This window comes from Taeniopygia guttata, chromosome 1 (assembly GCF_048771995.1).
Source record: "Taeniopygia guttata chromosome 1, bTaeGut7.mat, whole genome shotgun sequence".
In the NCBI taxonomy this organism is placed as follows: Eukaryota; Metazoa; Chordata; class Aves; order Passeriformes; family Estrildidae; genus Taeniopygia; species Taeniopygia guttata.
Window position 1 is genome coordinate 83,820,658 of NC_133024.1, and position 16,878 is coordinate 83,837,535.

At 35.6% G+C, this 16,878-nt stretch overlaps 1 protein-coding gene across 5 annotated transcripts in view; it reads right to left on the minus strand.

Moving 5' to 3' along the window:
* The window catches only part of GABRG3 (gamma-aminobutyric acid type A receptor subunit gamma3), a 299,388-nt gene that overhangs the window by 266,834 nt on the left and 15,676 nt on the right, over positions 1 to 16,878 (minus strand). For all 5 annotated transcript variants that reach the window (XR_012056994.1, XM_072932277.1, XM_072932274.1 and 2 more), the window contains exon 3: positions 16,451 to 16,518. Coding sequence is in view for 4 of the 5 variants with exons in the window: in XM_072932277.1 (XP_072788378.1) it covers positions 16,451 to 16,518 (68 nt within the window). In the remaining variant the exon portion in view is untranslated. The remainder of the gene's footprint in view (positions 1 to 16,450; positions 16,519 to 16,878) is intronic.

The window sequence follows — 16,878 nt, forward strand, 5'->3', positions numbered from 1 at the left end:
GGAAAAGAAGGAGATGCTATTCTCTGTATTCATCCACATGAACAAAATTGAAAATTCTGGTCAGTCAATCCTCAGGAGTGGAAAACAGTATTTTAGGTGTAAGACTAAAGAAGAATACATGAAAAGGACTAGCTTACATGGTTTCCTACAGCACTGTGGAGTCAGCTCAGTGAATTAGAGGATAACTTCTGCTTTTATTGCCCTGCATAAAGAAATAGTGTCTTCAAGCATGGTTCTGAGTTTATATCCAAACCTGTATCTATCCTTCCCATAAAACTTTCAGTTACTAATTTTTGAAAGATTTCTCCTCCTATAACTAATTTAGCTTTGTTTACTGCCATTATGTACTTAATACTCCCTCTCAGGCACAAAATTATCATCTCCAGGCAAAAAAATCTCAGGCAGGGATTGCACTCCCAGTGTAGGAAAGCACTGTGAAAGGCACAGGCATTTTCAAGCTATTGTTCACCAGTAGCAAAGACCCAGCCAATCAATATACAGCTGTTACTAAAATACACAGGACTCTGTGCTCTGTAAAGTAGATCCTACTGGGATCCACAAAGTAGCTGAACCTTTATAACCTTTGTAAGAGCATGATTTAGAAAGGTCCTTCTTGTCACAAAGCCAACTGGGAATCTAAGAGCCCAAATATCCTTTAACTTGTAGACACATTAGAAATCCCAACATAATGGCACCCTTTCTTTTCTTGATAGCACACCTTTTATTCCCTCCATCATGAAGCATTACCTGTATTATGTCTAGGACAACAACCAACAATTTTTCCATTCATGGCTTCTCTCAGTCAGCAGGGACACCTCCATACTTGATTGGCACAAAAAGATTGTACTGTGTCCTGAATACACAACATAAGAACAGTCTCAATATTCCCACTAGCTTTTCCTTGCTAAGGAAAAGGTCTAGCAAAATTTTATGGTCACAGTCTATAGAGGGAATAATGGGCAGCCCCAAATTTTTTATCAAAACACAAAAGATGGGAGATGCAGGTACAAAGTGATTCTGTCTTTTCCTTCCAACATCCACAGGAAAATCAACAAATCCTCTTAGCAGGGCTCTTTGAATCTGTTAGCTTAACAGAATTATAGAATAACAAGGGTAGAAAAGACCATGTTGCCATGCACCCGATCCATTAAAAATTGAAACTGAGCCATGGGCTTGCATAGTTGAATTATATCAGAAAAAGACATTCAAGATTCAAAGCCATCTGAGAACTCTAAAAAACATTTCAATTCTCCATATAAGGAGCAAAACTCTCTTTCCTTTTCATTAATATTAATGTTATTTTTTTATTATTAGTCTTACTATCATATTTTCAGTTATTAAACTGTTCACTCACAAGTTTCTGATTCGCTTCCCCTCTCACCTAACAGGGTCAGAGGGAGTGAGAGAGATGTTGCTACTAACTTTGTGCCACAGCTTAAAAGAACAGAAGGAAAGAGAGGTGGTGAGAGACAAAGTGAGGTGGTGTGAGCACAGGTGAGAAAAGACAAGGCAAAGCAAGTGAGCAACAAGCCAAGGGGACAACAACTTTGCCAGACAATTGTCCCTTTGAGAAAACAAAAAACCCCAAACACCATCATCATACTTACTTCAAAGGCTTTCTGAAAGCATACACAATTTTTGAGAGAAGAAAATGAGTTGAGGAAACTAGCAGTGGTAAGAAAAATAAAACTGATCTCCAGAGAATCTGTTGGAAGAATAAGCAGAAAAGAAGCAGTATTTCCTACTGTACTTCCTACCTTCAGGCTCTGCCTTTAAGCTATGGATTGGACAGATGTGACAATTTTGGTAATCTGAAAGAAAATACAGAACCAAACAATGGTATCTCGAATAGAGACATTTCTACGCAGTCTTGGCAAGTATTATAATCAATAATTCATTGAATAAAGTTAAGTTCTGCAAAATGTATACAACAGAAAATAGAGAAATACATTTGTAGACTAACTGATATTGACCATCACATGAATAATATTAAAAATTGCAGGCTGATTTCATAATGCGCTAATTTTAAATCAGTGAGTGAGCAGGGATTTGATTTACATGCCAAAAAGCTGTAGAGCCTTACTTCCAACAACTGAACTCTCCTAACATGATGTAGAATTTACCATATGTCATATGCCTTCAAGCAAAACACCCTGAACCTCCACTTAAGCCTTTATCTTCTTTAATCAAGGAATGAGGGTTTCTTGCTTAACTATATCAGAATAGTTAGGAGAAAATAAAGATTTTCATTAACCTTTGCACTCCCCTCAGTAAAAACATTTCATAAATTATGTGGAAATAGAATATGAGGTATTATTTGGAGTGTATCATAGTGTCTCCCTTCAAAATATGAGCTGGGTTACTTTCCTCATCCAGTTTTTTAATCACACTAATATGAATTACTCATCCTACATTTAGAAAATATAAGTTATGTTCCTTTTGTATTCTGAGTATCTGCAATAATCACTGAAGAGGGATGCAAAATATGCATGGAAATGACTGCAAACTAAGAGAAAAACCCAAAATCAACCTAGCTACACACCTAGTTTGGGTATGATTCAATAGTGAACTCCTGAGCTCAAGTCCTGCCTCTTTTCTGGGCCAGGCAAAAATCGTGATCTACGTTCAATCAGAAAGGTCTCTAATTATTTAATCACTCGGTTTATCTCTGTTTCAAATTCAGGAAATTCTCCTGGCTCATGAGTAGAAAACTGCTCTTTAAAAGGCTATTGGAAACTCACAGGTTTCAAATGAGACATGTCACTTTACAGCTTATCCAAAGGAAAGAAAACACAAAAGCAAGTGTCCATTCTCCTCAACTAGCCTCACCACCCAGCAGCCCTTCTGCTCAAGAGGCGCCAAACTTTTTGCAGGCTCATCTCATGTTGACTCTGAGTGAGTTTCATATAACTTTCTTTTATCCAGTTCATTTGTTTCTTTCAAACTAGTCCTGAAAAAGGTTAAGTCAAATAACATGCAGGCAATCCATCCTCCAAAAACTATTTGTCAGGTAATATACCCATGGATTCTGTGTTAAAACTCTCTGAATTTCCACCAGAAAGTGAGATCCCTAGTCATTTCCAATACCTCATCTATAGAGATATACAAAAGTTATGTAGTAAAACTAAGATTAATACAAGTATTTCACCAAAGATTGAACTACAGCTGGATTGACATAATACCAGTGCAAGATGCCTTTTAAGTCTCAAAGCTACTTTCACTGGCAATCCCAGAAATTTAGGATAACTTGATTAAGAAATCAAAATACTTTATCTAAACAGCAACAGGATCTTAAACCCTACCTAAATCATGCCCCACTGCAGAACTTACATCTCTTTGCTTCAGGCAGAAGATCATTAAATGGCAGTAAGTTACAGTGGTGTTCAGTTGTGTACAGAAACAACACCACTTACAGTCCTGCTTTTCTAGGATAGCCCATAATATTTGTAGCTGATGCAAATTCACAGTAAAAAACAGGCACTTAAGGATATGGTAAAGAGAGAATGTAAGGAGATTCCAGATAGCATGGAAGGCCTTTCCACTTAGCTTTAGTACGTGCTGCAAAGTATATGTTGAATGTGTTACCAGCCACTTATCTGTCTTATCTTGTCCTGGAGTCCATCAGGCACAGCATCACCAGCAAGCTGACGGATTGCACCACTGTCCTCTGCACTGGGGCAGCCTCACCTTGAATACTGTGTGCAGTTTGGAGTATGACAGTATAAGAAACATGTTAAACTGTTAGAGAATATCCGAAGTAGGAACATGAGGATGTTGAACAGCCTTGAGGGGAAGCCATACGAGTAATATCTGAGGTCACTTGGTCTGTTCAGTTCAGACTGAGAGAAAACCTCATTGCAGTCCACAGCTTCCTCATGAGGGGAGTGGAGGGGCAGGCACTGATCTCTTCTCTCTGGTGACCGGTGACAGAATCCAAAGAAATTACATGAAAGTGTGTCAGCGGATGTTTAGGTAGGATATTTGGAAAAGTTTATTCATCCAGAGTGTGGTTGGGCATTGGAACAGGCTCCTCAGGGCAGTGGTCAAAGCACCAATCCTGACAATTCAAAAATATGTTCCACTGGAGCTGCATTCTGCTGCTCCAACCTCAAGGCCCTCCTGTTGGGTCCCTACAAGCGGCTGCTTGAACTACAGTAGCAAGAAGGAAAACTCCTGTGCCAAATGAAGTACCTCAGATCAGACAAACTATATGTATGTTGAAGAAGGAACTACTTTTGCAAAACCATGGTAGACTATAAAGAAACGCAGGACTGTTTTACCATGCTTGAGTACAAGTGGAAAAAAAATCAACCATAATTTTGACTTTTCAACTCCATTCTCCTTGCTGCTGCACTACAGCAAGATCACTAGGAGCACAGAACATTGCTCTTTTACACCAGCTGCAGTAGCTCAAATGTAAGCTCTCCAGAAAATCTGGCCCACACTCACATTAAAGCATGTAATACACAGGTGGAATCAGAGACTTAAGCTGCTAAAACCATTTTTTTTCTGCAGAGCATGTGCAAACAGACTCGCAGGCAGATTTTCTCAGAGAAAACAGAAGGCATTTCTGACATACAGGAAATGCACCATTTCTCCCCCTCCAAAGTCTTAAAATTTGATGTCATTTCTAACTAGCATGACATAGCAAAGCTTGTTGAAAGGTGGAAGGTCACTTGCTTTTTAAAGTGAAAAAAATACGTTCTAATAATTGCTTCACAGCCAAACCACTGTCTGAACTGCCTTTGGCAAAGTTTTATATCTGCTGTTCTTTATGATATTAATCTGAAATCCACTATTTGTAAAGAAAAATTTTACATAGATGTTTAATTAGATTATATCATCAACCCCTTATTTTACCATTTTTGTTGTAGTATTATAGTCCAATATAGTGCGACAGGAACAAATTACTAATTAAAGCTAAAATTGCCTACAGTTTTTTCTGTGTAAAACTGACCCTGTCCTTCATCTCATTCTAGAAATCGCTCAGTTCAAACAAATTAAGATTTAGTCCATGGACAAGCTTCAAATTCTGAATGAAAATAGAAGCTGAGCATGGTAATACTTCATTGGAAACAAAATATTCAAAAATCACTTTCAAATCCAGTTCCTGACTTTAGCTTCCATGTGATACGTGGCATAAATCAGATCATTTATTTAGAAGCTGACAGATTTTTGGCATGATCCTCAATTTAATTTAATTATGATTTTGACTGCTAGTTTGTTTGTCATTTTTTAAAAGCATTTTACAAAGATCCTCGTAACTCTAGACCTCTAAAGATTTTGAAATTTGAGAAATATATTAGGCTGTCTTTATTTTTATAGGCTGAAATATATTAGTAACAGAACACAAAAAAAAAATTTCCACATGTAAGAGGTGGTGAGATATCTAGAAAGAAGCCACATTCTTAAACACTACTATATCAACAAAAACTTCATGTATAAATCTGAGCTAAACCAAAGAATTTACACAACTTACCATTCAATGTATCAGCTATCATAATCTAGAACAATCACACAATGCCAATTCAGCCAGACTTTTTAAAAATCCAGACGAAACTCTCAAGTAATTATTTAAATCTGCCTCTTTCCAGTTAGCTAACCTAGCTGTGCCACAATCTGTCAAAAACTCTGGTCCAGTTAGGCAGCTCTCAAAATACAGGTCCAATTTTCTCTTTATAAGAAATTCTCCCAGGCTTCCTATATTTGTTTTCACTTTCCTTTTCTTTATGCCATTTTACAGTACTATCCAGATGGCAAAGTAATGCTCAGACCTATTTACATAAATACAGTTTCAGACACCAGAGAGTTAGAGAACACATTGCAAGGAAAACAATGAAGATAAAGAGATTTCAGGAGAGTGCAAACAATCTTGAAGTCTTTTCTTTTCCTTTACTTTTTCTAATTTACTCTGCAAAAGAATGATATACTAAATTATAATATTTTTCGAAATAAAAGGTCCTAGTGTCTAACCTTTCAATCTGGAAACAATAAGAAGTACTTTAGGTAAAAGGAAATATAGAAGCAGCAGGCTAGCACAGATCACATTTCCATTTACACTGATGAATGCAGCCAGTTATGTCAGGTGAGAAATTGGGTCCCCCTGTGGAATTCAGGATCAGGCAGATCCTTTGATACTGTATACATCTCCTATTTATTTGGCCCCATCCAGCACAGAAGAGATTCCCCAATTTACAGGTGTTTCACTTTGCACTCTCCACACAGTGCAGATTCAAAGAAAAGACAGAAGGCAGTGAGGATCCAATATGTTCTAGCACCAAAATCAACTTTGGGTAATTTTAGGTCCTATAATTAGACTCTCAGTGTGGAGTATTTTAGGAGAACATGGCTCAAAATTATGCCTGGCATAGTTCTATTCACTTTCTGAGAGATTTATTTAGCTCTTTTATTGTTTATGCTGTTTCACACACTGCATATAGGTATCAGAATAAGTCAGAAACAGAGACAAAATCATTGACTGCATTTACCTCAATCACTATGTATGCCCTAATTGAATCACAAGCAAAAATGATTGCATGAACTGAATTTATCCAAAATTGATAGTCTGATTTCAAATCAGCATTGAGCCTACATTATTCTGACCAAACAATATAGCTTGATAGCTCATCTCAGTGTCTAATGAAGTAACATTTGCATAATGCATGAATCCAGCTTAGGAAAATTGAAACTGCTTTTGCCTTAAAGATGGCCAGATGTTTAGTGAGCATGTGCTCAAGGGACAAGTTCACCCAGAATAATGAAGACCAAGACTGAGACAGATAAGTTATACAGGAGGAAATTTTTTATTTCCATTTGCAGTGGGGAAGACCAGCAAGCATTTTGGCAATCCCAATTATTCAGTTACTAGGACAAGTAAAATTCAGAAATTGGCACTCTTAGACAAATAAAAAAAATAAAAAAAAAAAAAGCTTTTTTGATTCCAATATAATAATCTCTATAAATTTAAATATTAGGATTTTACCTTTCTATAATTCACTACTTTGACTGCTTTGTAATTTGACCTCAATCTACAGGCCTTCTAGGTAATGAGAAACACATGCTGTGCACACTGAAGCAAATATACCTCAGGGAAATACATACCCGGAAAGGCATTTCAAAGCATAGAGCTGTCATAGTCTGATACATGAAGTGTATGTAAGCAGATGACAGTTGCTTCTTTGTCTCAGTTAGCCAACACACTTTACCAAACGTGAACTACCAGCCAAAGCTCACTATCCCTGGAGTTCACTAGCTACTGTTTCCAAGAAGGATTTTGAAAGGAAAGGTGTGAAAGCAGAGGTAGTTTACTGGTTAGACAATACAGGTGGAAAAAGTCATAAAGTCTTGGACACATGTGTCCTTTTTCTTATTTGAGAGAACCATTGCAAACTTCTAGCCTGTTTAGATAAACATATTCTGGGTAAAAACAAGATTCAATAATCAACAGACAACAGAGAGAAAAGCTAGGACATGAAACGGAAGCAGAAAAAAGATGCAACACACAGGAAAGGTGAGGAGCAATTACCACTTGCAGAGATTACCAGGAGCACAAGTACAGAGACACAATACCCATGTCATTTTTGAGCTAGTGCTTTTCTGTATTCAACAGGATTATGAAATTTCATTTCCAGGATTCTTCTTTTGAAGGATTTAGTAATCTCTCTTGAGGAGAAGGACCAGGAGGTCTGAAATAGCATGGCTCTCTCATGAATGTTCTCAAAATAGTATCCAACCATTTTTGGCCTTCTTCCTTTCTTGCAGTTTCTTGCAGTGCTGTATCACATTTGTTCTGTTTCCTGCACAGTCTTCACAGGAACTTTTGGCTTCATAGAAGAATAGTAATACAGAATCAAATTACATGAAAGTGTAATCATCACTGTGTCTATGTCAACTTGATGAAAAATCTGCAAGTTTTTCCCAAGTGTTTTTCCCATTTTTCTTTCTAACAGCTGGCCTAAACGCCTTCCTTCAAACATTGTTATTTGAAATTTCAAATCAAAACAGGTACAACAATCCTATTATTATGACCTATTTTTTGTTTAGGCCAGAATTTCTAAGGAAGAATACTTATATGCCACGAATCATACAGATTTTGTCTAAACTTCTAATCTAACCTTAACTAAAAATGCAAGGAAAAGATCAGTGGAGCTGATGTAACCATTGGCATTTACATTAAGCTAGACACTGTAAGAAAGAACTTGACACCCTCATACTTTTATGAACCTGTTTCAATTTTCATAAATCTGACCTGGCAAATAGAGGGCCATGTTTACAACAGTATGAAGGCTAGGTATTTATACCTCTCATTACTAAGTTACTTAAATACTTTTAAAAATTCTGTTCTCCTTGAAAACTATGCGAAAGCAATTGCAAGAAAACAAGAATCAGTTATCCCTGCTCCCAAGTCTCCCAAAAAATACAATTTGCTAGATAAATTATGGGGTAAGCACAGGAAACAGTAAGAAAGGATGAAAGCAGTTTCTTTGCTTTAAGAATCTCACAACAGGTTTGAGAATTTATTCTCCTGGACCCGTGAAGAGTTTCCATATCTTTACCATTTGTAACTTAAAAAAAAAAACCCTCAACAGTTAGTAAAATTATTATATTACCATTAAAATGTCTGTTGTAAATTTTAAAGCAGTGACTACACTTTAATGTCTGAGATGTTTAACTAAAATATATCCAAAACTCTGTGGTCAAAACTATCTGCTTCTGTGTAGTGTACAAAAAGTTAATAATAGTTATAATAACAGCTTCCTCTCACAACATTTCTTCAGCTTTCAAGAGTTGCAGATAAAATTTGCAGAAGCAGGAAAAGAGCCACAAAGTTTCGTGAGAAGACAGAAGTTTTAAGTGTAGAGAGTAACTTGACCAATGCAACACAAAATGTAACAGACCCACCTGTATCTTAAAAGTCTAATGAAAAGCAGATACAAAATAAGAGTTTGGTAGAAAGACCTTTGAGGAAGAAGGCTATGAAAACATATAAAGAACCTAGAATATCACTATTTTCGACCACATAAAGCCCCTGTTCCAGACCACGAAAGCAATAAATTATAACTACTTCGATTTAAAAGGAGGGAAGAGGAAGGTGTTAGCAAAAGCATGGAGGTGCTAGGATACAATACAACCCTGCAGGCTGTAGACATTTTTTAATTGCAGAAACCAAGCATTTGTATTATTCTTCAGTTCTGTGTAATCATTCAGTAGAAATACCTTGTCTATACCAGAAAAAGCATATCTGAGAGTTCTTAAGAGTCAAGGGACATCATGTTCACTAAAAAAAGCTTGAAAGGAAATGTAATGCAATTCTCTAAAACTTTTTTTCCAGCAATCTGACAAAAAAAGGAATTACAACCAATTAGACTCATGACAAGCTCTCTTGTGGGAAAAAATAAGGTAGGGAGGTTCTTACGGATTTTGCTCATTGCAATAATGGTGTGGAAAATGCCAGTTATTGTTCTGATGTACAAATGATGCTGGTGAATAGTATTCATTCTTTACTAACCAAAAAACCTTACAGAAAACTGAAGATGGTTCTGTGGCCCAATAATGGTTTAGAGGGGTCACTGTGTATTCAGCTATTTCTTCCTAACTGCCAAGCACATTCCTAATGCTGCTAGAATTGCTCTATGGATGCCATGACATCTAGATCTACATTCCCAGAAAGTTATACCACGAAGTCTTATGACAACTTGTCATTAGTACATCTCTATTACTTACATAACAAATCAGCAGCATCCATTTGCTTCCTGAATAAATCCATAACTGAAAGCACTAAGGAAGACCAAACTCTCAAAACCATATTTTAAATTACATCAATATTATTGAGGAATCCAATAAACAGGTCAACACAAAAGTAATTACTCTTTTATGGAGCAATCATGGAAAGCTCAGACTCTAAAATAAAGTTGATAAACACTTGATCATTCAAAACCGAAATTGATTTAGGCCAAGAGATTGTCAATTTACCTTAATTCAATAACCTTTACAGCAATTTAGCCATAGTTTTTCTAAACTAACTTTCCCGAATGTTGCCAATAAAGAACATGAAGCTATGTATTGCTGAACAAACAAGAAGGGCAACTACTGCTTTTTAAAGGAACTTTGACACTAAGTACATTACTTCTAAAGCCTAAAGCCTGCAGGCCCAAGAAACAGGTTATTGAAGTGGGAGAAACCAAGCTTTAAAAACTGGGATTAAACTTTTAAAGTTTTAAAAACCTTCCAGCTGGAAAGGAGTTTCTTTCCACTTTTTGTGTGAAGGCTAATACATTACCTCAAGGAGGAGGTATCTGTTACATATTGTCACCCTGTTTATCTATGGAAAAAACATTCTGCCCAGTTGCTCTTCAAATTTTTTTTAATACCCACTACTGAGCAGAGGAGACATTTAATTTTCCTATCTTACTGAAATTAAATTGCTCATTTATCATACACCTTTTGAGACAACTCTAAGGCTAAGTTCATCCATATTTGACAATCTGCTTGAATTCTGATAAGACAGAGCAGCAGACCTAAGATCAGTCCATTACCAAGGACTTGTGACAGAATCTATAATTCCTCCAAGAAGTAAACTGGATTTCCTGTCAATGCAGTAAATTATGGGAGCATGTATTTTACTGCTGTACATCACAGCACACAAGCTACATTGCAGAAAATTTAATATTATTCTAGTCCGTCCCATTGCACCTCAAGCAAGAGCAGCCTAAGGCCCTTCTTTATCCAAGTCTCTATCTCCCAGGCCCTGTTTTAGTTACACAAAGTGAAGGTCTAGAGAAGACCAAATATAGAGGGTGCCAAGGTGGTATGTGAAAAAAAATCAATCTGTGTTCATTTCCCCAGCCCCAGCTTCCTCTTTTCCAGTCAGTTTCACTTTTGAGATTATACAAGCCTCTCACAAGGTCAGTAGTGGAACAGAAGCCACCAATATATTCAAGTTTCATTTTATTACTACTACCTCCCAGAAATATCTTCATAGTGAGGCACTGACTGCCAGAGCTTAAGGCAACAAGAACAAGTGTGTACAAGAGGTGATTTTGTTTTATCAGAAAAAATTCCATTCATCTTAAAAGTTTTCTAAATATTTTTTTTTTATTATAGAGAGGTCCAAACTTAATGACAGGATATAAATATGCTCTAGAAACAAGAACAGTAACCTGATCATAATATAGAAAAATGTTTAAGTGTATGATTAATATATTAGTCCTCGTAAACAAACAGACCCACTCAGACTAAAATTTAGTCCAGTACATAAGTGCTCTTTTAAGTCACAGAGGAACAAAGGAGCTTGTAAGATTTTCAGGGAAAAATACAAATAGCCCAAGGCATTCCATTATATTAGTGATTATCTGAACTCATCAACTGGAAAACTCACTCCTCAAAAATAACTGAAACCATCTCCCTACACAATTGCTTTATAAATAGATAGGTGAGATAGTAAGATAGAGTTAGAAAAACACATTTCAAGTTAACAATGAACAGGACATCAGCCTTGTGCTATCTTTGAGAAGATGTTTGTAAAGGAAATACTTGGGGGTATTTCACAGTGGGCTGAAAATGGGATAAAATCTGGCTATAAAGTAGCTTTGCCATATGATGGAAAGATTCAGCAGGCTATGTTTCTATAACTGCAGCTGTTCTAACAATAATTTTAACAAACAGACATAAAGACAAATAGACATATCAAACATATAGCCATAAAGACTGAAAGCATGCAAAAATTCAGGGCTAATTATAAGCTTTGAGTAGTACTTTAGACAAGTCTCCAGATCAAAACTATTCTTTAAGATACATATAGTGTCCAGTGGAGAAGCAAAATGAGCATGTGGGGACTTTGAAACTGAAGTTCAAAGAAGTCTACCCATACATTTAAAGGGTAAAATAGAGTTATTTTAGAACACTTAACTGAACAAATGGAAAATATAGCACCCATAAAGATATATAGCATAGCCTAGAGAGTGGAATGAAGTGATGGAGTACATAAAAGAAACACTCAGAAGTGCCATTTAAGAATACTTGAGAATAAAGAGATGACCAGCAGGTAACCAATTACTGTTTTTATGGACAGGTAAGTACAGTTTAAAAAGTTGCTTCTCACACTCTCTTCAACATATTTTCTGTACAGTTGCGTTAAAATGAGATTCCAGTTACAAAAACCACTCAGGTGTAAAATTCTTCCTGCACTAGCAATTTGTGTGGCAATTTTAGATTCTTGTAGCTACTCAATTAACCCTGTATGTGTGAATGCACAAATACATAGGCTTTAATGCCACTGAAGTTTAATAGTCTATTTAATCTCCGCGTGTTTACCTTTCTGTCTTACTAAACTACTTCTAGAGGATTTTTTCCTCCCACTATTTATGTCTAGCTCCTAATTTGATTATTGGTCTTTTTCTCTTTTCTGTTCTTTTATAGACAAGCCAGTATTGCTTATCTGTAGAAAACCAGGCTACAGTAAGCCATGTTAAGACTATGGTTTACAAGGCAATCTATAAACCTTTACAGCTATTGACAGGAACCGGAGGGTTGACGAAAAATGGATTATGGGTTTTAAAGCAAAATCATATGCTTCCTTGACACCATTTCAATGGAAAATACTAAAGAAAAAAAAATTTTTAAAAGATACATGTATAAAAACTGAGGGATATGGAATTCATACATCTGGTTTACAATATAAAGCTTGGGGGAAACTTGCAAATTAATTTTAAATTTAAAAAATTAATTAAAAGAACTCATTTAGAAGATCCTTAAGATTTCCTAATATAGTAGAAAAGTGTTTATTATAATTACAGATATAAAAAAGATCTTCAATAAGAAAAGATTAAATTAGAATCTTGCATCCTACAACCTAATGTCTGTAATGGCATTGCACCTTGAAATGGCAATTTGCAGATTTCTTTAACTTACTTAATTAGATGATGAAAACAAAGACAAAGAGCTACTTCCTAGTATCATTCAGTTCATTATTCAGACTGTTCTTCCTTGTCTAATATTATACAATACCTATTTCTTAATACCAGGTTTTTTAAACCATGACCCAAAGAAATCTTCCATGTCACAGACAAAGGAAGAGTCTCCCCGTCTATTAAGAAAACAATTGTCTTCATAAAAATATTATAATGATAAGTCTCTAATAGAAGACTGACAACATTACTGTTTTACTCTTTCTGGAAATCCTGGGGTTTAAAATAGATATATTGAAAGTACCTAGAAAATTAGATATTGGTAAGACTTTCAGGGGAAGTGCCAGAAACTCAGCCAAAAGTCTGGAATGCAGGGTTAGCCATATATTCTTATGGATTATGGTGGTTTTGCCACAGAACACTACCTCTCCTTTAACTTGAAGCCTTTTTGATGGGGTCTCTAACATTTCTTCCCCTTGTGGCAGTAACAGCCTCAGTCTGAAAAGATTCATTCTTCCTGGTATTCACATGCAGTTCATCTGAGATTAACTCTGCTACAAGTAGGTGTTTGATAGCAACTGTCTTTTTCCTGACTGTTAAAGAAAACAGTTAGATATTAATATTCACACTCAAGTCTAAGCATAATTGCAACAGTTAGTGACATCTTAAAAGCTTTGCTCTACAAAATCGACTTGAACATTCGGCTGAACACCCATTGAAAAGATATCTTAAAGAAAATTATTTTCTAGGTTTCACCCACTAGATGAAAATCACTGATGAAAACTGATCAGAAAATATTCATGCAGAGTTTGATTTCTAGAGAAGCTCCACATGATTTTCCCTCAGAAGTGCAGCAAGCTAAGAAAAAAGTAATTGAGCTAAGGTCTAAGTTTGGAAGTACACAGCAGGAAAGTCCGCCTTGTACGTGTTGATGATCTCACTCTTGAAATAAGAAGAGATGAAAATCAAAGTAATCATCACTCTTTCTGCTCAATCAACTACCACCTTATGGAGTTGCCTGGACAGAACAGCTCAACTTTTAATAATAATTAAGGAGAGAAAAGTTAAAAGTTCTTGTCCTGGTGAGAAAAAGAGCATAGGTGGGTTCTGACAAGAATCTCCTTTTTATTTGTCCTGAAATGGGATTTTCATGCACATTCCTTTCCCTTTGAAATTTCAGTTATATGACAGATATCAGACTGAAGACAGTCCCTTTCTTCCTCTTCCTCTGACACAGGTAATTTATAGCTTCTATTTCTGTTCAGCTCTTTGTGTTCCCATGCTTCAATAGTTCACAGTCTACATGAAAAACTGCTAACTTAAAAGTAAATAGATTATTATTTTTAATTCCAAAAAATGTTTGATTTTTTTATTTCCAGTAGACCAAATGATGGCTACTGAATACTGTAGCCAAACAGTTGAATAACACAGACTGGGAGAAAGGAAGCTTCCCGATCAGTTCTGCCACTTCAGAGACAAGCCATCATACAGCACAGTGGCTTGCAATTTTGTGAGGACTTGCCATCTTCACTGTGAATTTGAGACTGCAAGATCATTACTGCTCTCTTATGTATGTTTGGACAAACTCCAAAGTAACAGAGCAGAAATTGAGCTTTTGGACAAAAGTGTGCTACATTTGAGTGTCTAATGTTAATTTCCTATATTGGTAATTAGGTCTGAGAACAGAAATGGATTTCAAAAGTACTAAGGTAGTTCAGACTCCCTTTCAGTGGGATGTCCTGTCCAAAAGCACATCTGAAATAATGTCCATTTCTTCAAAAGTTTAAATATAATTCTATGTAGTCTTGAGTCCTTAAACCTCAGATACATTTTGTGTTTCATTATTTTATTTATCATGCTGCTTTTACACAATACATATATTTTTTCTTCAGCTCTATGTAAGAAATATTTAAATATCATACACTCAATAACTATCCTAATGAGACTATAAAAGAGATACAATACACAATTTTAAAGCTGATATTTTGGTGCATTTATCTATTTTGTGCATCTTGAACTCAAAGGGTATCTTGAACTCAAAGTTAATGTATAAGTAAGACTGTGCTACAATAATCTTCCAAAACTCACAGATTTCTTCTACTACTATTTTTTTCCTTCTGCCTGAAGTAGTTTTGATGCAATGCTTTCTTATTATTCCACATACATTTCCAGCACACCAAAATTCTACTTACAAACTAATTCAGAGAGGCAAAGAGCAAAAACACATTGTTCCCATTTCTTGTGAACAATGCCCATTCCTAGAGTAAATGCAAGCCAGAGGACCTTTCAATAAATTGCTCTCCAGAGAAGTCATTATGGTAGACCATCAGGGAAGGGCAAAATAATTAGCTGTTTATTAGTTCAAGAATGGAGCAGCTAGTCCCATTGCTTGACATTCAGTGCTTCACATGAAATATCAATCAACTCATTTCACAGTCGTTGAATATGACACCAAGTTGTCCACAGCACATAATTTGTTTCTGTGTTTACTTGCCAGACTTTCAACTGCCAGGCTGCATAGGAGTCTCTGACCACCTTGTATTTGATTTGCTGCAATGATTTGCCTTCTTTCATATTTATTGGCAAAACCAAAGAATAAGGCTGAACAGACACCTTTTAAATGCAGGAGCTTCTCTTCCAAAAATACAAAAGATACATGCAATGAATTTATTAGATTCTTATGGGAACATTGTACATGGCAGCCTTTAAATGCCATTGTGGAAAAGAGTCATTGCTTTGAAGAGGTTATTTTAAAATCTTAAAGTACAGTAAGATACTAACAGGTCCTCCATTTCCAATCTGTATTAAAAAGAATAAACCTAATTTAAGAAGGGGAATAATATGATAAATCCAAACTCAAAAGTTGCACAAGCAGCCACAGCTACCCATAGCCCCATAGCAACATAAACATTCAGCTTGCTTTCTAAATCTGAATATGTTGCTGCAACACTGGGAAAGACCTAGAGTTCAGACTGTAACAAGGGACCAACATTGTTACCTAATAGATAACCTAACAGGTTTATTACAGCCACACTATCACATTCTTTCAGTTTCTCCAGCCTTTACACATGCAGCACATCTATGTCTAACGTCTTAAAAATTATACTTTTACATTCAAGACTGTTGGTAACTCAGTGAAAGAAAAGCAACCACTGAAGAGCTGATGAATTCCAAATAAATATGCTGTTATTTTATGATGACTCTCATTAACTCCACATTATTAAGTTCTGTATATTTGATTGCATCTTGAAACAACATCTCAAGAGTTTTCTTGAAAATTACTTCATTTCATACTTTTGTTTTCTAAAATGGTTATTTTACCATTGAAGATCTACCAGCATTTTTTCAATAGACAACACAGAACATAATATTGTTTATAGGTTTTTTCTCTTGATGAGACGCAAAAATCAGAACTATAGCTGAAAACAGGAGCAAATCAGATCAAAACAATTTAGCACTGTGGCATTTAGTGTCTTTTTTCAAAAGTTAGTATTGATGTCAAGATCAGCAACCCAGATAAAAATCTTTGTAAGTAAGTCACTTACCATATTTATTGATGATACGGGACCAATGCTGTTAACATAAATGTCAACATCAATAACTGTTGGCTTTACTGTGGAGAAAAAAAAATATTATTATTTTGTAGACAACATAAATAATCACTTTAAATATTTTTTCCCAATAACCATAAGTTCTTTTTTTCAGGTAAAACTACTGAGAAATATGGATAATGTATTTTTAGGAAAACATGGTTCTATTCCTCCTACCCAACAACAAAAAAATGCAATAAACTAAAACCTGTACCACTTCATTATCACAATTCTAATTTGTCAGCAACAATTTGTTAAAGAAACTTTCACTGTTAGGCATGGTAGCTCAAAGTAAAGCTCAAACCTAAAATGTCTGACATGAAAGTAGAAATAATGTTGCATATTACTTTTTCGCTTTGCCTCAACATTCAGGTCCTTTAGCC